General features: G+C 37.9%; 2 protein-coding genes across 3 annotated transcripts in view; both read right to left on the reverse strand.

The window, feature by feature from the left end:
- Window positions 1-24,786, reverse strand: part of LPIN2 (lipin 2) — a 375,312-nt gene that overhangs the window by 214,002 nt on the left and 136,524 nt on the right. The window lies entirely within an intron of this gene.
- MYOM1 (myomesin 1) overlaps window positions 1-24,786 on the reverse strand; it is a 120,810-nt gene that overhangs the window by 89,349 nt on the left and 6,675 nt on the right. For both annotated transcript variants that reach the window (XM_055559208.1, XM_055559207.1), the window contains exons 3-5: window positions 9,988-10,125; window positions 6,617-6,848; window positions 5,663-5,820 (exon numbers count right to left, since the gene is read on the reverse strand). In XM_055559208.1, coding sequence (XP_055415183.1) covers window positions 5,663-5,820; window positions 6,617-6,848; window positions 9,988-10,125 — 528 coding nt within the window. The remainder of the gene's footprint in view (window positions 1-5,662; window positions 5,821-6,616; window positions 6,849-9,987; window positions 10,126-24,786) is intronic.

Genomic DNA, 24,786 nt, shown 5'->3' on the forward strand with positions numbered 1-24,786 from the left:
TTCATATTTCTATAATATGAACAATACAATAAAGTTTGAATTAAAATAGCATTTGCAGCTCTTAGGCTTTCGTGAAGCCTTCCTGGATGCATCAATATTCCTTGTCCTTCAGTCCAGCAGTTCCCAACCTTTTCAGCACCTGGGACCAGTTTCATGGAAGAAAATTTTTCCACAGAGCAAGGGGCGGGGGGTGGTTTCAGGATGATTCAAGTGCATTACACTTATTGTTCACTTTATTTCTATTATTATTACATCAGCACCACCTCCGATCATCAGGCACCAGATCCCAGAGTCTGGGAACCGCTACTCCAGTCCTGTGTGACTTAGTATCTCAATGCCTTTCCCTCAGTTTTCTAATGTGACCGCTTGAAATAGATTTCTCTCGCTCTCTCTCTCTCTCTCTCACACACACACACACACACACACACACATTTTCTCTCCACTGGGACTCTATATATCAGTGTAAGAAGCGCCTGTTTTAAAGCAGCACACGAAGATTAAATGAGGAAGCTATTCAGATCTGTTCTCCAAGGAATTCACCTTGCGAGGCACTCGGGTTCAGAGCCACTTGTGATTGTCTTCAGTATCAAATCAGAGCAGAGAAGGAGAATTTGAGGCCTGCTCTGTGTACACTTCATAGCTTGTTATTTCTGGAAAGTGAAATTCCAAACTGGCCACTCATCAGCTAATTTTAGAGAGTAATCTATACCCTGGGACTACTTATCAGGTTTCTGAAATTCTTGTGAGTATTTAGATATACACCCTTTTCCTCATCATTTTCATGTAAAGTGTATGAACGACTAGTTAATGAACTTCTGTTACACATTATTTCTAGAATAATACTCTTCATTTATGTATGTAAAATACCCACTTAATTTCCCCAAACAAATGTCTGTCTGGATACTAGGCTGAATTTGGTAACAAGGGCTTACAGTGAAAGCTCTTTGGCAGTGTAAAGTGCGGTCAAATAAAAGGACTTCACTCTCACTTTTCTTTGTCAGCAAATAATGCTGCCAAAATGATCTCTATCATGCTGAATCCCCTTCCCTCAAAAGTGTGCTTAGAATGCAACCCTATTGTTTTGAACAAACAGCCATTACTCACTTTAAAAACCAATTAGCTGAGAGCTAACTCTTCTATTAGCATAGAATTTGGATGTAAATAAGAAAAATCTAAAATAAAATCCCAAACCCTTATACTTCAAAAGTAATTATAAATAATTTTTAATATTTTAAATGCAGGTTGTTTTCCTACAATAATATGGCAGTAATTGCTAAATTTAAATACATTGTGAATAACTCTAATCTTGTAAAAAAATTCAATGCATTAATTCTACTATGGAATTTATGAATTCTCATAATTTGCAAAAATAAAATAAGACTTTTCCAAATCTCCAGACTGTTCCTAAAATACATTTCTCACACTATCTTATCCCTAGGTTTTGAACTATGATCATGTTCAATGACAAGTTTCTTTAAGTGTCTATTTATCTTCACACTATCCCTGAAGTGGCAATGACTTCAGGGATAATGCGAAGAATTTCAAATATGTATTTTAAGTGTCTTGTGTGAGGATCTAACCCAGGTGCTAAGTTGCTCCAGTCGCATTCGACTCTTTGCAACCCTATGGATTGTAGCCCACACATACAAATCCGAAAACAAGGGCACTGAGTGTGTGAACACATGAATGTTATGTGATAATAACAATACATTGTTCCAGGAGTTGGTGTGAGGCTCCCTGAAGATTATATAATCCCAATTTTCACTGACAAAAATCAATCTAGACTTTGGGCTCAACATGCAATTAAATCTGGCTCTCTAAAAAAGGAGGGGGTACAACTAATTTAATTCTCTTTCTTTTAAAGAGAACTTTTCTCCCCTATTTCATATAGTTTCTTACAATCTGACCAGGCAATGCGAGCATATGATCCAAGAATCAGAAAATATAGGGGTGCCCAGGGAACATTCTCTTTTCTCACACCTGTCTGCCTTCTGCCCAGCTTCTCCCCACAGCTAACTGTTCTCCTTAGGTTCTTATATGTCCTTCCAGAGCTTTTTTATGCAAGTAATAAAGATACAAACAAATGCTTTTCTTCCCCCCGTTTACAACAATATACTGCCTATTAACAAGTTATTATATAAATATAACCTATTAAATTAAATAACTGGTTTTTCACCACATATATATTTCTCCTTCTCTGTTGGCTAGCCCTCCCTCTGGATGGCCAGCTTCATTGCTGTGTCTTCTGCAACTAACTTTTCTGCTGCACCCAGGGCCCACAGGCTTCCTTCTGCTCTGAAGGTGAACTGGGAATAGGGCAGTGCTGCTCAGCATCTCTGCACCTGGCCGTGATGAGTGATGGTGATGAGTGATGGGCCCGCCTGTCAGTAAGCGCTCTCCAGGTACGCTCTAGACTCCATCCAGATTTAGTCAGTATGCAGGGGCTGGCTGAAGAGCAGCTGCAGCATGTTGATATCATTTGTTCAACCTCAGGGATTTCCATGGCCTGAAGGTGCCAGTGGAAACCTGGAACTGAACGTTCCTTGGAAAGGAGTCTTAGGGAGTCAGACCCAGGGCACACATGACTTTGAAAGCTGTGGCTTAGGACCTAAAGGCTCAAGCAGAGACAGCACAGCTGCCCGCAGCAGCATTGGAAACTTGTTTCTGTACTTGACCTTCTTCTATTCAGGAAGGTCGTTCTCAGTGGTTTCTCTCATACTTGTACTCAGAGTCAGGCTCAGGAGGCTGCAGCTCGGTACCAAAGAGACATCAAGGCCAGCAAATTAATCACCAACATCTTGGTTCTCGCTTGAGTTGTGGGTTCCCTGTTCATTGAGGGGGAGGATGCTCACTGAAGATTGTGTAATCTGGACCAGCAGCTTGCAAAGTAAATTAGAGCTTCATTCAATGATTATTTTTTAAAAGGCAACACACGCAGGAAGGTATTAATATGTTAATCCCACATGAAATTGACTCCCAGAGGTGGATTTACCTTGAAGCTAGTGAAGTTGAAGTTGCAGGGTCTCTCATCAGCACAGGTCCCCTTACGGACTAATGCATGTGACTAACTTTATAACCTTTTTTATAAAGGATGCTCCTCAAATTGTATAACCCTCCTGCCCCACAAAACCTTGATCTGACCTTAATTATTGCCAGAGCCAGTTCTTAGCTATCTGCTAGCTGATTGTCCAAATTTTTAGCTTTATCCAGGGGCAAACCTTGCTCGGTAAAGGAAGGTGAACTATTTTCTTAGTGGCCCACTGGTTCTTTTGTTTTCACATTTACTTCCTACTTGACTTGTAAGGCAACAGGGCTTTGTGTGAAGTGCTCTGATTCGTCCCTCCTGGAAGAGTTTCTGAACAGAATGGATTTGTGTTCTCCAAGCACCGAAGGGGGTGCAGGAACTAGAGAAGGCTTGTCCCAGTCAACGAACAGCCTTCCAGTCCTTCCTGAGACAAATCTCGTCCCTGTGCTTTTGTCTTTGATTAAAATGAGCCCTGATGCCATAAAATTCACATGTTAAGGAAATAAACATTTCAAAGCCAAACACGAAAGATTTGAGGGGTTAATCATACTCCCAGCCCCATTAGTGAGGATAACTAAAAACTGACAGTATTTCTATTTTTAAATATGACTGGAATGTTAAGAGTTGCCAAGTTTAGTCATCTCATATTTTTTCAGTGGAGTTTATATCTTTTTGTTTGTTTTTAAATTACTCCTTTTTCTGCCCAAGAACACCATGTGAGGAGTTCAACCTCCAGTGGAATTTGAGCTCTGCCTTTGTGGAACCCCATCACTCTGGCTCAGTGACGCCATCAGTGGCACACGGCATGCTCGTATTCTAGTGACTGTGCATCTCACAGAATAAGTAAATGCTTAAGAAATTAATATTTATCTCCTAGAGATCACTTTGTATTCTTTTGAAAGTCATCTTTAACTCTGATGTTTAAAAATCAGGAAAACAGAGATAGGACACTGTGTAATAAATATATCTACTTAAAGACTCCAAGTATTCATTTACCAGTAATACATTTTAATTCATGAAACATGAGGAATTTTTTTACTCATCAAGTAATATTTCTTGGAGCTAAAAATTTGTTATTCTTTATGTATTTCTTTTTTTTTTTCCACACCACACAACTTCTGGGATCTTAGCTCCTCAACCAGGGATCGAACCCCCATCCCCTGTATTGGAAGGCAAAGTCTTAATCACCGGACTGCTGGGCAAGTCCCTCTTTATGAATTTCTACAGGAAAGTTTGAATTTTTTCTGAGGTAAAAAGTAATCAGTTTTTAAAAGGAAATGTCCCTTTTACAGGCCAATCTATGCAACCCAATAGGCAGAGACAAAGGCAGGGGATAAAGATGAATGGATTCCTAGCTTACTGTCAGTCGTATCTAACTCTTTCCAACCCCATGGACTGTATAGTCCAGAACACTGGAGCGGGTTGCCATTTCCTTCTCCAAGCAATCTTCCCAACGCAGGGATTGAACCCAGGTCTCCTGCATTGCAGGTGGATTCTTTACCAACTGAGCCACCAGGGAAGCCCAGCTTACTATAGTATATTCATACTTTTAAAGCTTGGAAATTGATTTTTTTAAACTTCATTTTCATTGAAATATGTTCTTACACTTCTCATCTTTGTTTACTGTAAGTTATTTGTCTTGGTAATAACAGAACTGGCTTTGTTTTTCATTCTCTCACTTTCAAACTCAAGAACCCTGGGAAACGTTTATGTACAAGAAAAACTGTATGTAAATCCAATTTGGTCACAGGCAGGTTGATATTATAGGTGAATAAAAAAAAAAAAAAAAAAACAACTCACCACTTGCTCCTTAAGAATAACCTTAGGTAAGGGTTTATCTTGTCAGCCTCCGTTATGTAAGCCAGGTGTCCAAACATCATTAGAAATGACAGAAAAGGGAGAAGGAGCTGGTGCCCTGTGGCAACAGTGCCATTCTCTGCAGTGTTTATACTGCGACACAGGGCATTCACCACACCCGCGAGGGTAAGAAAGCAGCATGCAAAATACCCACATTGCAGAATAAGACGGAAAACACCTTTTAAAACTGGCTTACAATCCTCTTCAGATTCCTGCTCTCCATGGCAGACTGATTTCCATGACTGCTCTCCGTGACAGTTCTGATTTTAGGGGTTACCAAGTCACTGACAATTGCAATAGGATATATAATGGACGGAAAAAAGGGGAGCTTCTTCTTTATGGAATGAAAGTTTCTTCAGACCTTATATTAGAAATAGTTCCCCGTCCCATCCCCTTCTTTGTTTGGCTTTAGAAACTAGGACCTCAGCTCACATGAAGACTAGAGATGAAGCCCTCTGGGCTTTATTTCTCTAAAAGGTGGCAGTGCTTTTCATCACAAAATGTTACCAAATAAATATGCTGACTAAATTTTAACACTTTATATAAGATAAAGACCCATTTGTATAAGAGGATTATAAAGTATCATAATAAATTATAATGGATGCAAAATCATTCTTCCTTCCACGCATGTATTCTTTCTTCACTATTTAAAAAAGTTTACTCGAACTTACAGATGCTTTCACTGACTCTTGCATGTTCATAAATCCACATGTTTTCACAGGATTTAAAATTAACTTTGAGTAATCAATTCTATGAGAAGCTTTCAAAAAGATACCGTACCATGTGAGACGAGGTTCTGGCCAGCCAGCTACAGAGCAGTGTAATTTTACATTTTCTTTCTCCCAAACAGTATGGGAACGAGGTTTAATGATAAATTCAGGAGCATGGAGAAGATTATCTTCATTTAACTTTTTATGAAATGCCTCAGTTTCTTCTAACTGAAAAAAATTATCAAGACATGAAATCAAAGTAACATGTGCTACAAAAATGAAATGTAGAAATCAAAATGATCGTTTTTTCATTTGGAGTCTTAGTCTGGTATTTGGAGCAAATGAACTCCCCTCATTCCTTTAAAAAAAAGACATATCACTTAATTTTTAACATTCTAAGCCTGAGCAACATATTGTACTTTCCAAAGGTGGATTTCTTAAGGTTCTCAAGAACTTTAACTTCTGCAGAACCTAAAATTTCACAGAATTTAAAACTATGAAGTCTGTCTTTCTTTGAACTATACATTTTGGTGTCTTTTCCCCTTTTTTCTTAGTTGTTTCTCCACAAGACCACACATTTCTTCATTTGAAACTAATCTATATTACACACAGGCATAATGTTACATGCATTTCTACTTTTTTAAGATTAATTTTTATTGGAGTATAGTTGATTTACAGTGCTGTATTAGTTGCTGCTGCACCAGCAAAGTGAATCAGTTATACACATACATGTAAACACTCTTAGATTCTATTCCCATATAGATCATTACAGAGTATTAAGTAGGGTTCCCTGTGCTTTACAGTAGGTCCTTATTAGCGTCTCCGTCCACAGGATTCTCCAGGCAAGAATTCTGGTGTGGGTTGCCATGCCCTCCTCCAGGGGATCTTCCCAACCCAGGGATTGAACCCAGGTCTCCTGCATTGCAGACAGATTCTTTACCGTCTGATCCACCAGGGAAGCCCATTTTATATGTAGTGGTGGCACTTATACTTTTGTAAGTTATGTTAAATTGTCTTTTCTTACCGTTTTTTTCAGTGACAGGTGATCCGCCTTTTCTCGAATGGCAACTTTCCTTGACTTCTTCTCAAAGGCCTCTTTCTGGTGAAGCGTGGACATGGACTGCTTAGATACAGAGGACTGCTTGCTGGCTGTTACTCCTTCCTCACTAGCAAGGAGATTCCTCTGGGCTATGTAAGCAGCAGCTTCTTTAATTCTTTGCTCTTCCGTGTCTGTAATTCCACTGACATGCACTTGGCTAAAATAAAGTAACAGCAAAATATGGTTATTGTGGATGTCAGTGATAAGATTGCCCAATTTCACCAAGTTCAAAGCACCAGACCTAAGATGTTGTACACTGTGCCCAAGGAAAACCTGACATACAAAACACTGGCCCATAGGAGCTAACTCTTCACACATGGACGTGACCATCACCTTAACAAATGATAATGACGACAGTAATACCTATTATGGCCTGGGTGCTCTGCCAAGTGCTTTTTGCATAAATTATCTCATTTTTCCCCCACAACAACCCTTTGAAATAAACGGTATCCTTTCTACTTTAGACATATGGTAACAAGGCACAGAGAAGTAAGATAACTTGCCCAACATCATTTCTTTGGTTTCCTTGGTGTGTTTAAACACAGTTTAGTCTGTAATAAAATATTAATTTATGACTTCCTTCTAGAAAAGACAGCATTGTAAAATGACAGACAGTTGTGTGACTGGGATCCTGATTTATGACTAGTATGCTTTATCTGGATTCTGTAACTCAGATGACGGAATGCATTACCCAGAGCTGCTGCACACATAAATAAGCTATAAATGTATGTGTGATCCTTATGCCTAGCAGTTTCCTTTCCAAAATAATAAAGGTTATGAGGGACTTCCCTGGTGTACAGTGGAAATCAGGAAAGCAGGGAATCAGCCTGCCAATGCAGGGGACATGGGTTTGACCCCTGGTCCAGGAAGATCCCACATGCCACAGGACATGGAGGTTGGGGGTTGGGGAGAGGGCGGCAATTGCAATTAGGAAAACTCAAGTATACTTAAAAATATATTTTTGACCCAGAACAGCAGGGACATTTGCCTTTAAGTAAGTGCATATGTGCATGTCAGCAATAACCCTGCTATAATCTAGGTATAAGAGCAAGAATATGATGCTAACATCAAAAACACACTACTGAACATTTTAAATAAATTTAAAATCTTTCCAATCCTCTATCTCAATTTAAAACCTGTCGCTGACATAAAGTTAGCTCTACTTAGACCGTACATGTGTGCCAAGTCGCTTCAGTTGTCTTTGACTCTCTGCGACCCTATGGACTATAGCCCACCAGGCTCCTCTGTCCAGGCGAGAATACTGGAGTGGATTGCTGTGCCCTCCTTCAGGGGATCTTCCCAACCAGGGATCAAACCCATGTCTTTTATGTCTCCTGCATTGACAGCCGGGATCTTTACCACTAGTGCCACCTGGGAAGCCCTACCTAGACTCTAAGAAGTGGAATTTTCAAGTGCCATCCAGAAGAAATCGTATTCTCCAAAAATGTACTATATTTGCATTTGCCAGCCCTAGGGGAACTCTCAGCTCAACCATTACAAGTGCCTTGATTTCCTTGTACAAAAAATTGACATACTAATACCTCTCCAGAGCTGAATGGAGGACTTAGAAGGATGGTTTATATACAATGCACTTACAATGATTTCCAGAAAACAACACATACTCAACAAACGTTCATTACTTTCCCGTTCTCTTAGATGTTAATGAACATCATTATGAAGTGTTATTTTCATAGTAATAGAATATAGGAGATGGCTCCATATAAAAAATGAAGAACTGGAAATAAAACCTAGAAACCTAAAAAATTTATATATTTTTTATTCAAACTTTCATTTATCACAGCTTATTCTGTAAATAATTTCTTGACACTGGTCTGAAGGGAACAAAATGGTTTGGTGAGAAAAGGGCAGGAAGAATCTGGAGAGAGTGAGAAGCTTCATTCTGTGCCCACACAGGTGGAGAGTCATGTCATATAGGTTAATGCTAAGCTGACATGACTTTTAAATGATTTTTTTTAAGCACAAAATTAAATATTTTTCTCCTCCAACCTAGTTGTCTCCTAAAAGGAATATGAGTGCTATTAAACCAACTGTGAGGAAGCTGAGTCTGGGCAAGCATACTTCACAATATAAGCCTGTTTGTCTATAAAGTTCAGTTTGAAAAATCAAAGATATAAAATAAAAAGCTAAAAATAGAATATTGTTTATCCCTTTCCTAAGTAGGTTTGCAGCAATTATGACATCAGCCTCTGAAACAATTGGGAAAGTAACCATCAAAAATCGATGGGAAGAGAAAATGCAGGGAAACAGAAGTAGGTCACCAAAAATCACAACCGAGTTATTGCCTAATGATTTTCCTGATAGCTTTTGCCCGGAGAGGGTGACCTCGTTTTGAACATCACATTAGCTTTGTGAATAATCAAAGGAAAATAAACAGGGAAGGCTCAGAAAGTTTCTGTTAAACTTTAATTTGGTGTCTTAGACAAGTCTCCTTTCAAGATTTCTTTGTATATATTATCATTCAAAACTGTTTATATTATAAACAGAAATTTGGCATTACACAAACTTGTGACTTAGTGATTATTCTGTTTGAATTTTATCTCAAAATAAATAGTAATCTATTTTTTATTTAACAAATATAAGCCAGGCATTCAAGCTATGCCCGCAATGCTTTTAGTTAGTCTATGTTATCTAAGGATTTTTTTCTTCCTAATGAATAATAATTAAAACCACACTGGCAACCAATCTACCTAAATGTATCATTTGATTTTTTTCTTTTAGTTCACCCAATATTTTATAGTTTTAACCTTTCTTTGTGCCCTAACTATAGCAACTGTATATAGTGTCCAATCACTAGCATCCAATACTCTGCTTCTAGTTTCAACTAGTTACCTAATTAGAAATAAGCCTCTAATCATAATCTCTGTTGTCATACAGCCATCCTATGTGATGGCAAACATTTTTACAGTGATCACATCTCCCACCATGCACAGTTCCAAGGTTCTCAGACCTTTCTCAACCAGTACAAAGTAAATGCTCAGTAAATGATAGCTGATATTATTACTACCTGAAAACATTTATTCCCCACTTCTTTTTAAAAATAATTAACTAATTACTTAACTTGTCTGCACTGGGTCTTAGCTGCAGTATGCAGGATCCCCATCTTCACTGTGGCATGTAAACTCTTAGTTGCAGCATGTGAGATTTAGTCCCTTGACCAGGGATCAAACCCATGCCCTCTGCACTGGGAGCATGGAGTCTTAATTTTAAACAGTTCCACCAGGGAAGTCTCTCTCCACTTTCTAAAAATCAGATCCAGGGAGAGAATCCATACGTACCGTCCTGAAAAAATAGGCACCATGTAGTCACTTGGCAGATTTTCTTTCTCCTCTCCAGAAAGAAGGCTCTTCTTGGCTCTCTTTGTTTGGGGGCTCAACTTGGATGAATAATCTAACATCAGACTGGAATCTGTAAGTCTGACAACAAACACCCTAATGTTAGTCAATAATTTAAAAAATGTTTAGAAGTTTTAAATCTAGGAGTGTTGTGTAGACTCCTAGATGGCTAATGTTATAATTATCTTCTATCTTTAGAACTAAAATAGAGTGAAAATGACCTCACATAATGCACTCTATCCAGACATAAGAAAAATAGGTCTGTGGTAATTTCATGGCTTTTTCTCATTAAAGTTTCAGGGGAAAGCAGCTGTGCTTTGGTAATGTTTCCAAATACCCTTTGCTGTTAAGTTTATGTTGGAAATGTAGGCAGCCTACATGAATGGTTTGGATACATTGTGCATCCAAATGCTTTCAGAGGATTGATAAACAAAAATAAAGCAAATTTTCTGTACCGAGAGCCCAGGCAATTCTGAAGCAGGGCCTTGAGGTTGAACTTCAGGTTTTTGTATAATGCAGCAGACTCCATTTGAAAGAACATTGAGCTCATTAAACAACAGAATTAATATGTTTTAGATGAATACACAGCATCAAGTGACTCAGAAAATTACAGATTTGATAAAGAACTTTTTGATAATGCTGTAGTACACACAAAAATCCACCCATGCACACTGGTGCCAGTGGTGCTTGGAGGCAGCTATTGTTCTAATAAACCAAAAAATGTGTTACAGTGGGAAACGAGACAACTGAGATTGCACCTAGAGAAAAGGACTGATGACATTAAAAGTGCAGTCTTAATCTATATAGTTCTTGCACGAAATGAAATGCATTTTCATTCAAATGCAGAATTTGGCATAAATTTCAGGAGTTTGTGGACTCTCTGAAGTCAATCCATGGACTCAGGTTAAAGGTCTCTCATCTCCATTGTAATGACAGAAAGTCACAACAAGAAATCGTACAGAAACTCTCTGTATGACCCCTGCAATTTTTCTATAGACTTGATTCTGAAACTGAAAATTAATATTAAAAAGATCTCTAATATATGGAATCTAGAAAGATGGTAGGGATGATCCTATGCACACAACAGCAAAGGACACGCACATAAAGGACAGAATTTTGGACACAGTGGGGAAAGGAGAGGATGGGATGATTTGAGAGAATAGCATTGAAACATATACGTTACCATATGTGAAACATATACGTTACCAGATGTAAAACAGATAGCCAGGGGAGTTTGCTATATGATGCAGGGAACCCAAGGCTAGTGCTCTGTGACAACCTAGAGAGTTGGGGTGGGGAAGGAGGTAGGAGGGAGGTTCAAGAGGGAGGGGATATATACCTATGGCTGACTCATGTTGATGTATGACAGAAACCATCACAATATTGTATAGCAATTACCCTCCAATTAAAAATAAAATAAAATTTTTTAAAAAAAGGTCCCTAGTGTCAAGAAAATTAGAAAAGAAAATGAAGCATGTGAATGGTGTGGCAAGTAAAAACCAAGCTGCCCAGTTAAAACAGAAAAAACCTTCCCGAGTCCAAACCTTGATTGTTTCTCAATCTTTAAAAAACATTAGGAAAAGCAGGGATCACTTAGATCAAAAGAAGACAGTGCATATACATAGTACAGAATGGATACACAATAATGCAAATAAACTTATCCTCTGCGAAGCAAGCAACACAGAGCTCTTGGGCTTCTAGGAAGCCCTGGGAGTAAAGTGGTTCTGGGCCTGGGAGTATAGGGTGAGCTACAGGCTTCAATTCCTGGAGTGGAGGGGTAGCAGGGAAATGACAGACCTCTTCCTCCCCCACTAACCACCCCTCCCCCAGGATGAATATGTAGCTCTTGTTCTATGATCAGCATTAACACTAAAGGTTAGAACCTTGAATTCAAGCTTGTGGATTGGTTACCAGTTGGAAGGCTTAGTGAAATTTGTTCCTGGGTGGCTGTTCCAAGCAACAGCAAAATGATTGCATTCTAAACCCTTAGTGAGGTACAAAGTACAGGCTGTGCTAATACAGGTCTAAGTTTAAAGTGGTATTTTCCATCACTCCTTTAATTCCATTACTATACAAAATAAAATTAATTATGGAGTTTGAGCTTCTTTTTTTCTACTTATAGAACATTTGTATTTTCTAATTTTTCTCATTTCTCTATTTTTGCTCTTTTTACTATTTTCATTCTACTGTCTATACTCATATCCTCATGAGCATATTTTCAAGGTTTGCTTATATTAAAAAGGGACATATGTATAACTACGGTTGATTCATGCTGATGTTTGACAGAAAACAACAAAATTCTGTAAATCAATTATCCTTCAATTAAAAAATAAAAGTCATGATTTGTCATTCTTTTTGTTGTATTGTTGTTCCTTTTTTTCAGTCATTTTTTCCTTTAAGATAAATCTTTCAAACGAAGCATTTGTTACATACAATGTGCCAGAATGTGATTATTCTATTCTCACAGGTAAATCACAGCATACAATTTTTAATAGTTGAACTTTATGGTAAAGATTTATAGAACTATCATTAGTTTTTATGTCATATTTCATTCGGAACAAAAGACCTCATAAAAGGACTGTGGTTTTACATATTATATAGTATTATTTAGAAAATCCAAAGTACTTAGAAGATATCAAACATTTGCTATGCTCACTAAAGTTTCTTCAAGCTAACAAGAAGAGTGTATTTAGGATTAAATGTTAAAATACTGTGCTAACAGACTATTTGGCAATGTTAAGTCATTTATCAAAGATGTCTGAGAAGACATCTTCATCTGATTGAGTTTAAAACTCAATGAAGTTTTAAGAAACTGACTATGCAATAATTGTGTAACTAATTATGTGAAGAAAAGCCATCAATTGTCTCTTTTGTTATGACCCAAGAACACGGAAACCTAACATCTTACTCTATCAAATTTTAAAGTCAAATAATGTTTTTAAAGGAGTTCAATAGAAAATGTAAAATTTAAATTTCTTTTTTAAATTTGAATTTCTTTGAAGTTACATCAAAGAGCTAAATAAAGGCTTGCTAACCTCTTGGGCTTTTAGTTGCATCTAAATTTTGAAAATAATCCTGTCTCAAAAGCCAGTTTCTGAGTAGACACTTAAATTTTGGTATGTATGGATCAATGTGGTCTTTTAACTATTAAAACTATATTTAATGTTCTTTACGTCTTAAATCTTGATTCTTTCTGAATTTCAATTTATGAAGGCAGTGAAAATAAGCTATTGTGTTTAGTTGCTAAATCGTGTCTGACTCTGCGACCCTATGAACTGTAGACCTCCAGGCTCCTCTGTTCTTGGGACTTCCCAGGCAAGAATACTCCAGGGGGTTGTTATTTCCTTCTCCAGGGGATCTTCCTGACCCAGGGATCAAACCCATGTCTCCTGCATTGGCAGGTGGATTTTTTACCACTGAGCCACCTGGGAAGTCCCTGAAACTAAGGTAGGTTTTGAAACTATAGGTAAGGATTGATTTGTCTATGCACGTGCACCCACACATCTGTAACTGTGTCCAGGAACATCTACCTGTACTCTACTACTAATTGTGACATGTCCTCTGTTAATATGCCTGAAGTTAATAGAATTTACGGATCTATCATGGTTTGTTTGACATCATCACATCTATGACCAGCAGCACCACAGAGAAGGGATGTAGCCCAGGAGAAAGCTCTCTCTAGAAATGTTCCAGGGAGTCAGAAATAAACTTGCACTTCATCCAGTTCAAATACTGAACAACAACATAACCTTCTGCTCGTACAACTTCGTAATTATTCTTGACAGGAAAAGCAAGAACAAAACTACTCTAGAATCACTGGACTGGAAGAGATCTCAGGGACATTTACACCACCCTCCTTGCTTTATAGATGTAGAAGACCTAGATTGTCTTTGTAACTTGCCCAGGTTCACCCAGCAAGTTGGTAGGTGAAGTAGGACCAGCACCCATGTGGGTTAGTGTTCTTTCCTCTATACCAGTGGCCTTCAACTTCGTGTCTGAGTCTTCTCGATCCAAACATATTTGATCATGTCACCTATATATGTCTGTCTATTTATAAATTTTATACATATACTGCTGAATAAATATTCTCACTTTATGAAATTTCAACCAATAGAAAAATGTTCAGGGCCAAATTTAATCTTTTTAAAGACAGAAGTGCTAATATATCTTCCTACACTTCCTTGGCTTGCCTTCATGGACTCCCCACTTCGGAAACCACAACAACATGTCACACTGCCCATAATGACTCTGATGTTGATTAGCTATTTCTGAATTTATTCACATCTCGCAAAAAGTCGAATGCGACTGAGTGAGTAAGCACAGCACAAAACACAGAGGTTATGAAATCATCACAGTCCAATTAGAAATAAAGCATTAAGAAACTCATTAAACTTTACATGAAGTCAAATGCTAGTTCTTCAAAGTCATGTTTATAATCATCGTAATTTCACATAATTGTGAAAAATTGTCCTAGTTCCTCAGGATGAGTAACTATGCCTGGTTATGTTAAGTATGGATCTACTTAATGGCTATATTACTTTCTGAAAACATTATGACAACTTATCAGCATGTTCTAGAAAAAAATGATGAGCTGGTAGGCTTTGTCTTTTCTTGACACTGCTCCCAAACCCAGCACCACCCACCCACAAATGTTCATGATTACATTACATTATTGATTTCCTTCTCTATCTGTCCCATTCCTGTGACTATTCAAGGAGAGGGATGGCCTAAAAGTTAGATTTATATCCTCAGCACTGTGTCCAGTGCCTGACAGTGTTCAGTAAGTGTTTATTGAATGAGGTGAAATCAAGATTCAACCTCCTGTAACCGTACCCTATCTCTATGATTCTCAACTCTGACTTCACATCAGAATCAGCTGAGGAGCTAGTAAGAATGACCAATGCAGAGGTGGGACTTCCAGTATGGTGGAGTGAATAGTTCAGCAGTTCCTCTCTCCAAAAAAGCAGTGATAAAACTGGATACAGTTGTCAAAACCAACCCATTCAGGCCTCTGAAAATCAAGTACAGGCACACACTACACCGACACGTGGCTATTCATGAAAAGATACTGAGCTTCAAGTCTGAATAGTGGGAGTCTGTGTGACATGCTTGACTAGTTCTTTCCCACCCACCCCCAGCTCAGTCTATAAAGTAGTTCTACTAAGGTGGGAAAAGGTGAGACACTCTTAATATTCACTGTCAGAGGGGCTGATTTGGAGCAGAGCATGATAAACCTCCACAACCAGCAACACTGTGAGTAACACTAGCCATCTAAGTAGCAAACAAACAAGGGAATACCAGCAGCTCAGTCAGTCCTAGAATACAGTCATGGCCGAAACAAGCAGCAGATGGGCAGATCACTCAGAGAGATAACAGGAAGATTTGAAAAATAAGACCACCATGGGGGCCTTCATAAGCTCTCTCCGTGTGCTTTAAATAGAAAAAAATGGAAAGGACTCAGGTTATCCACATATGATTGGCTGACTGTAAGCCTGTGTGTGCGGAAAAGAGACAAGGGAGTCTCAGTTCAGTTCAGTTGCTCAGTCATGTCCGACTCTTTGTGACCCCATGAATCGCAGGACGCCAGGCCTCAAGGATTTCACTCGCAAACAAATCCAGGGCATACACATTTTAAAATGACCTGGACTTCAAATATGCTCCCCAACATACACACCCAGACACACAAATCTATTGCCAGAGGATGGAAGCTTTACTGTCTTGAGATGTTTGAGCACAGATGTTTGACCATTCACTGACTGGTCATTAATCCATGCAAATATCAAGTGATCCCTATGAATTCAGGCTTAAAAATAAGAACAATAATTTTTTTAAACACTAAACAAAGACATCAGCAGTAACAGTGCTGGGTAAACAGAGTCTATAAATATGTTTAGGCAAGTAATTAAACAAAACACAGCAGCAACACATTTGGGGAAAATTCAGAATCCAGAATTATTACAATATGTTATCTATTATGCCCTATTTTCAACAACAAAATAATTATGAGACATGAGAAGAAATAGGAGAGTGTGATGCACGCTGGAAGAAAAAAAGCAGTAAATAAAAACTGTCTCCAAGTGCACCCTGATATTGGATTTAGCAGACAAAGACTTCAAAACAGTAATTAGAAATATGTTCAAAAATAAGGAACTATATTCAAAGGCTAATTAAGGAAACCATGTTTAAATAATTAAAGGGAAGTATTATAATAATGACTCAAAAAGAAAGAATGTCAACAAAAGGATAGGAATTGTAAAATAAGGTCAAATGGATATTCTGGAGTTTAAAAGTACAACAACTTAAATGAAAAAGTTATTAAAGAGACCCAAAAGATTTTATATAAAAGAATAAAATAATCAGATAAGCTGAAGATAGAAACTATCTAATCTAAAGAAAAAAAAAACAAACAGAAAAAGAATGAAGAAAAAAATATGTTGTCAGACAACATCAAATATACCACTATATGAGTAAAGGTAGTATCAGAAAGAGGAGAAAGAGAAAAAGGGAAGGAAAAGATATTTGAAGAAATAATGGCTTCAGTTCAGTTCAGTCGCTCAGTCGTGTCTGACTCTTTGCAACCCCATGAACTGCAGCACGCCAGGCCTCCCTGTCCATCACCAACTCCCAGAGTTCACTCAAACTCATGTGCATCCAGTCAGTGATGCCATCCAGCCATCTCATCCTCTGTCGTCCCCTTTTCCTCCTGCCCCTAATCCCTCCCAGCATCGGAGTCTTTTCCAATGAGTCAACTCTTCGCATGAGGTGGCCAAAGTATTGGAGTTTCAGCTTTAGCATCATTCCTTCCAAAGAACCCCCAGGACTGATCTCCTTTAGAATGGAGTGGTTGGATCTCCTTGCAATCCAAGGGACTCGCAAGAGTCTTCTCCAACACCACGATTCAAAAACATCAGTTCTTTGGCGCTCAGCCTTCTTCACAGTCCAACTCTCACATCCATACATGACCACTGGAAAAACCATAGCCTTGACTAGACGGACCTTTGTTGGCAAAGTAATATCTCTGCTTTTTAATATGCTGCCTAGGTTAGTCATAACTTTCTTTCCAAGGAGTTAAGCGTCTTTTAATTTCATGGCTGCAATCACCATTTGCAGTGATTTTGGAGCCCCCAAAATAAAGTCAGCCACTGTTTCCACTGTTCCCTCATCTATTTCCCATGAAGTGATGGGACCGGATGCCATGATCTTCGTTTTCTGAATGTTGAGCTTTAAGCCAACTTTTTCACTCTCCTCTTTCACTTTCATCAAGAGGCTTTTTAGTTCCTCTTCACTTTCTGCCATAAGGGTGGTGTCATCTGCATATCTGAGGTTATTGATATTTCTCCTGGCAATCTTGATTCCAGCTTGTGCTTCTTCCAGCCCAGTGTTTCTCATGATGTACTCTGCATATAAGTTAAATAAGCAGGGTGACAATATACAGCCTTGACGTACTCCTTTTCCTATTTGGAACCAGTCTGTTGTTCCATGTCCAGTTCTAACTGTTGCTTTCTTAAAATTGCCCAAATTTGTGTAAAAATAGTACTCTGTGAATCCAAGATGCTCAACAAACCCAAGTATGATACTCCCAAAGAGATACACATGTAGACATATCATAGTCAAACTGTTGAAAGCCAAAGCCAGAGAGAAAACTAGAAAGTAGCAAGAGTAAAATGATTCATCACATACAAGGTAACAAGGTATTAATGACTGATTTCACATCAGAAACTATACATCCCAGAAGACATTTGTATGACATATTTAAGTGCTGGGGGAAAAACTAAATCAAGAGTTTTATATCAAGCAAAACCACTACTCAAAACTGAAAACAAAGTAAAGATATTGACAAAGACAGAATTCATTGCTAGCAGACCTGCCTTACAAGAAATGCTAAAGCAAATCTCTCATATATCACAAGGAAACATGATAAATGCATTTATGCCCCAAAATTAGATGACTTAAATGAAATGGAAAAATTCCCATAAAGATTTAAATAACCAAAACTAACTCAAGAAGAAATTAAAAATCGAGCAGATCAATAACAAATAAGGAAATTAAATTAGTAATTTATCTATGCACAAGGACTTCCCTGCTGGTCCACAGGTTAAGAATCTGCCTTGCAATGCTGCTGCTGCTGCTGCTAAGTCACTTCAGTCGTGTCCGACTCTGTGGGACCCCATAGACGGCAGCCTTGCAATGCAGGGGGCCCAGATTCCATCCCTAGTCAGGGAACTAAGATCCCACATGCTGTAGAGCAACTAATCCCACATAGTAGAGAGCCCATGTACCACAACTAAGACCCAACATAGCCAAATAAATAAATAAATATTTTAAAAAATCCATGCACAATGGATAGCCCAGGCCTAAATGGTTTCATTGACAAATTACATGAACTATTTAAGGAAGAAACAAACCAATCATTTCCATATTTTTAAAAAAACAGAAGAGAAGGAAACACTTCCCAACTTTTTCTTTAAGGCCAGTATTACCTGATATCAAAGCCAAAGACATTATAATTTTTTTAAAAACTACAAACCAATATCCCTCATACACATAGGCACAAAAATCCTTCACAAAATATCAGTAAACTGAATCCAGCAACACATAAAACCAAGCAGAATTTAGCCCAGGGATGCAAGGTTGATTTAATATCTGAAAATCAATTAGTGTAATACACCATGTTAATAGAATAAAGAACAAAACCCACATTATCATCTCAAGAGGTGCAAAAAAATTTTGACAAAATTCAGCTTTCTTGCATGTTAAAAAATTCTCAACTAAATAGGAATAGAAGGGAACTTCCTCAATCTGATAAAGGCCATCTATGAAAAATCTATAACTAGTATCATATCTAATAGAAAAAAAAACTAAATCCTTTCTTCCTAAGATGGGGAACAAGGCTATGATACTTGCTGTTACCACTTGTATTCAATATTGTACTGACGTTTACAGCACAGTGAAGAATAGTCGAGGCAATTAGTTAAACTGCAAAATTGGAAAGCAAGTCTAACTTTAGTTACAGATGATATAATCGTGTATATAGAAAATGTCGGGAAGATAACCTGGGGAAGGAAATGGCAACCCACTCCAGTACTCTTGCCTGGAAAATCCCATGGACGGAGGATCCTGGTAGGCTATGGTCCATGGGGTCACAAAGAGTCAGACACGACTGAGCCACTTCACTTTCACTTTCATACACAAACACACACACACAAATGCTAATAAATGAGTTCAGCAAGGTCACATGATACAGAATCAAAGAACAAAAATCAATTGCACTTCTGTTTACTAGCAGTGAAAAATGAAAAAATAAAATTAAGACAACTCCACTCACAATTCTATCAAAAAGAATAAAATATTTAGGAAAAATTTTAACATAGAAGTACAAGACTTTACACTGCAGATTACAAAACTTTATATGATAAGTGAAACAAAGATCTAAATAAATAAATATACATGTTCATGGATTGAAAGAGTCAGCACTGTTAAAATGGCATATTTTTCAAAATTGATTTATGCTTTCAACATAATTTTTATCAAATTGCCAGAAGACTTTTGTCTTCATCGAAATTGACAAGGTGGTCTTAAAATTTATATGGGAATATGAAGGAACTACATAAGCAAAAATTTTTTTGTATAAGAGGAACTCAGTTTGAGAACTTACATCCACCAATTTCAAAACTTTTTATAAAGCAACAGTAGTTAAGAAAGCGTGGTACTGGTCTAAGGACAGGCATACAGATCAATGCAACAGAATTGAGAATCTGTAAATAAACCTTTTCATTTACAGTCAATTGATTTTTTTTTCTTTTCAAAGCTCTTTTTCTTTATTGTTATTTTAAAACTTTTTATTTTGTATCGGGATATAGTCAATTAACAATGTGATAGTTTCAGGTGAACAGTGAGAGGACTCAGCCATACATGGTCAATACATTTTTGATAAAGGAGCTAAATGATTTCAGGGGAAAGGATAGTCTTTTCAACAAATGGTGCTGTGACAACAGTCTATGTATATGTGAAGGGATGAATTTAGAACTTCACATCACATACCAAAAAAATAATTCAAACTGGGTATTTTTAAATGTAAAGCTAAAATTATAAAACTCTTAGAAAAAAAGATAAGAGAAACTCTATGAAGCTCCAATACTCTGGCTACTTGATGAGAAGAGCTGACTGATTGGAAAAGACTTTGATGCTGGGAAAGATTGAGAGCAGGAGGTGAAGGGGACAACAGAGGGTGAGACGGCTGGATGGCATCATCGACTCAAAGGACATGAGTTTGAGCAAACTCCAGGAGATCGTGAAGGACAAGGAAGCCTGACGTGCTGTAGTCCAGGGGTCATGAAGAGTCAGATATGACTTAGCGACTCAACAACAACAACAATGATGTTGAATAAGCCAAATTTTACTTAGATATAACACTAATAGCATGACTAAAAAAGGAAAAAAGTGACAAATCGAACCTTATCAAAACAGAAACATTCTGGTATCTGAAGGACACCGTTAAAAGAATGAAAAGACAAGGCACAGAATGAGAGAAAATATTTCTGAACATACATCTAAGAAAGGAATTATATACAAAATATTTAAATAACTCTGACAACTCAATAATAAGCAGAAAAAAATCCAATTTAAAAATGGGCAAAAGATTTGAACAAGCATTTCACCAAAGAAGTACACAAATGGCTACCAAACACATTAAAAAGATGGTCAACATCATTAGCTATTAAGTAAGTGCAAGCTAAAACCACAGTGAGACGCCACCACATACCTAAAAGACAGGCTGTAAAAAATGATAGAAAATAACTAATGTGGATAAGCTGGAATCCCTGTACCTTGGTGTGGGAATGTAAAATGATATAATTGCTTTGGAAAAGAGTTAAGTTGTTTCTTGTAACATTAAGCATAAACTTAGTACACAGACAAGCTGACATTTTAAAAGGTGCAAGAGAAGGTAGATTTCAAACAGAAAGCCTTAACTTTCCATAATAATTTCATTTGTTCAACAGAAAACTTACTTTTTATCCTCTGTGTGCAAAATTCTATGCTTGATGCTGGTGTGGGAGGGGGATATGAAGATTACATATTAAATTAAAGACTTGTTTTCTGAGACCTTTACTGTCTAGTAGGGTTGCAAATGCTACCAGCCTGATGCGTTGTATTACGTCAATCAAAGGAGAAAGGCTGGAAGGACAGAAGGCAGGCAGGCAGATAAGCAGAAAGAGCAGAGCAAACAAAGTTGAATTTACAGGCTTAGAGACAATTTCTGTCTGGGGCTATCAGGGAAGCCTTTGTGGAAGAGCTGGACATTGAAAGATGGATAGGTCATCCCAGCATGACACAGAGGTGTTTGCAAAAGCTTGAAAACAGAAGCTCCATTTTCATTTCTTACTTATCTATACGTTGCTACTAGACTTTACTGAGTGGCCACAATAGAGCTGAACTCACTTTTATTAATCTACCATTTTTCCTGTAAAACTGCCTCTCTCTATATATTTACAACTTGGCACTGCTGTATATGGGCTTCCCTGGTGGCTCAGATGGTAAGAACTCACCTGCAATGAGGGAGATCTGGGTTAAATCCTTGGGTTGGGAAGATTCCCTGGAGGAGGCCAAGGCAACCCAGTATTCTTGCCTGGAAAATCCCATGGACCGAGGAGCCTGGTGGGGTACAGTCCATGGGGTCGCAAAGACTTGGACATGACTAAGGGACTGAGCACTGAGCACTTATCAACTATTAGCTGGATCCTCATTTGAGGTGCTCTTGCTTTCTCCTGTTTCACCCAGAAAGGCTGGTATGGAAAAGGTCAAGTCTGCACCACTGGTTCCCTTGGGCTCTCAGAGCTTGCGGATCTCTGCGGGGAGGCTCAGTTACACCCACTGCTCGGCCAGCAGTGAACAGAGCTACTGTTTCACCTCTGGGCGCTGGGAGGTGACTGGGTCCTTCCTCCACCTTTGGCTACTCACTCTATTCCTACTCCTTAAGGGGACATGTCTTCCTTCTCACAGCCTGATTCACCTGCCTACAAAAGATTAATGCCATTTTGGGGTATCTTATATCCTCTAAACTTGTATTTAGCCTGCAAAAGAGACTGATGGGTAGTATTTTCAATGTAAAACAAAACAAAGGAGGCAGAGAGTTGAAGCCTGTCTTTCTGGGCCTCGTTATCTGTGGAAGGAAGAGCTTGAATTAGATGAGCTTTTAGTCTCTTCCTGCTTTAGCATTCCACAGTTTTATGGAGCTATGACAAACTGCCAATTGTATGAAAAACTGGGATTGCCAGGAGTGCTACTTCTAGTTCTCTCTTCAAACAAGCCACAGTTTTACAGCAGTGAGAGTTGGAAATTGATGCACAGTGAATGCTACCCTCTTTGGACTCAGGGTTTGTTTGGAGGATTCAGAACACAGACCAGTTGCCTTTTAAAGAAGTAAGACTGACCACAAACTGGCCCATTTCTAGGGGGATAAAAGAATAACTGGCTTTCTGTTTTCCTTGGATTTTCCCCAGACCTTCTCCTACCAAATAGGAAGTAATATGGCTCATCGTTTTCTTGGTACTTAAATTCTGGAAGACAAATCCCAGAATGCTCATTTTCTACCCAGGAACTATGGTGCCTTTTCCTTATATATGATAGTTGGATTTTCCTTTAGAGAAGAGGCTATATTTTAATACCTCTTGATTTAGTTGCTAAGTTGTGTCTGACTCTTTGTGATCCCATGAATTGTAGCCTACCAGGTTTCTCTGTCCATGAAATTTCCCAGGCAAGAATACTGAAGTGGGTTACCATTTCCTTCTCCAGGGGATCTTCCCAACCCAGGGATTGAACCCTGGTCTCCTGCATTGCAGGTAGATTATTTTCTGACTGAGCCACCAGGGAAGCACTGTAAGGGCTGGATTTTAATCTGCTTAGAATCAGACAATAGGTGTCTCCCATAACCTCAGAGGGTTGAGAGACTCATCATCCAAGAAATATGCTGTGTTGTCCTCTGGAAGTTATTCATTTTACTTATCAAGCATAACAAAATCATTCTTTTTTCTTCCCATCTTATTCAAAAGAGAGGATTTTGAAAACATTGGTTTCCATATACCACATTCCCTGTAAACATCTGCCTTATTTCATCCTAATTCCCTATAATATTGGCCCTAGGAAGGGATCATCAGCTCACACACGGGGCTGATATTTATATGTAGATTTTCTAGTGCAGTAGTGGTGATCTTTGTTGAGTCACAGAGTTCTCCGACAATATGATGAAAGCTAGGGTCTATCTCAGCAAAAAAAAAAAAAATCTCATCTGGACCTAATTTTACATGTAATTTCAGATCATCCAAAACTCTGTTGAAACCTATTCACAAACAGAGGCTAAGAACTCTTGCATAATGGTTGCAAAGTGGTCATGAGTACCATTTCTCCTTTAATCTCTAATAGTATTTGTGAATTATTAACATAAAAGAATAGTCTTGTATCATTTTTGTTTTCCTGAATCACTTTCTTTAATTTAGTTTTGTCCTAACTGTGACTAAGAACAAAGGCATTTAGAATAAGCCTTCCAGAATTTATTTTACAACTCTTGGCTCAGAATGCAGTTGGTAACCGATCTGAGCTAAAACCACAGTGACACTGAACAAGCCATTGTTCTTAAGATTTAACTGAGGTCAGCCAAGATGTGGGCACATATAAATCTCCATAGTTTCCACTTTACTACCAGGACATCTAACTACAAAGAGAGGCTAAAAATGGATCAGGCCCAGTGTTCACATACATTCCACAGAGCTGCATTTCCAACTCCACACCAGTTTTAATTAACAACACTCTTCACAACCCCAAGAGAAAGATTTCATTTAGCAGGGAAAAGTTGCTCCATTTTGAAAAATAAAAAATATAACCTGAAAGAATTATAAAGATTTTGAAATGCTCAAAGAATATTATCTGCACCTGTTAGCTCTAGGTCTAAAAAAAGAAAAACTAAAATACCCCCAGGATTAGGTTAGCTTTATTTTCTTTTACATTGCATTACACAAAGGAAAAAATATTGGCATCTTCCCTTTCTTCTTTTTAGATCCACATTTCTACTAATAAGTGGAGTTGTTCAAACATACCAAGCCATTAATAAATACCTATCTACCTACATAAATACTTAAATAGCAAGAAGGAACAAGATGCGAGGTTGACTATAGAAATAATTATAGTTCCACTTCCTACAGAAAGTTTATTATATGAAGTTGTTTATAACTAAAATGGCTAAGTCTTCCAAAGACAAAATAGAGCAAATGTTTTCTGGATAAAATACAAAGATGCTCAAAGGTTCAATTAATAATGTTTGATATGATTTATCAGATTGTAAATAAATATGAATGGTGCATATATGGTTAAAAGAAGAATTTAGGAATAGAATTTAAGAAATAAAACTCTCTTTAACAAATTCATAAAACTCTATAGACTCTACAGCATTGGGGGAATGAAATGAGTGTACATGAGTTAGCTTAACAATTGTAATGAAAACACTCATTTTCTACATTTTCTATAGATTCAGCACAGATGGACCAGGAAAATGGATATTTAAAACATAATCCTCTCTATTACAAGACAGCTGCTTTCCTAAGTGAGATCCTTAAACATATGTATGGAACATTCTTCAGAAGAACACATGGTACTATCACATAGCACGGTGCCCATTCCTGTCTCGTTTGGAAAGCAGGTCATTTGAAACAAGGGTCAAAAGAAATGAATTCACCTCCTCCCTGACAATAT

Source organism: Bubalus kerabau, chromosome 21, assembly GCF_029407905.1.
Source record: "Bubalus kerabau isolate K-KA32 ecotype Philippines breed swamp buffalo chromosome 21, PCC_UOA_SB_1v2, whole genome shotgun sequence".
Classification (NCBI taxonomy): domain Eukaryota; kingdom Metazoa; phylum Chordata; class Mammalia; order Artiodactyla; family Bovidae; genus Bubalus; species Bubalus kerabau.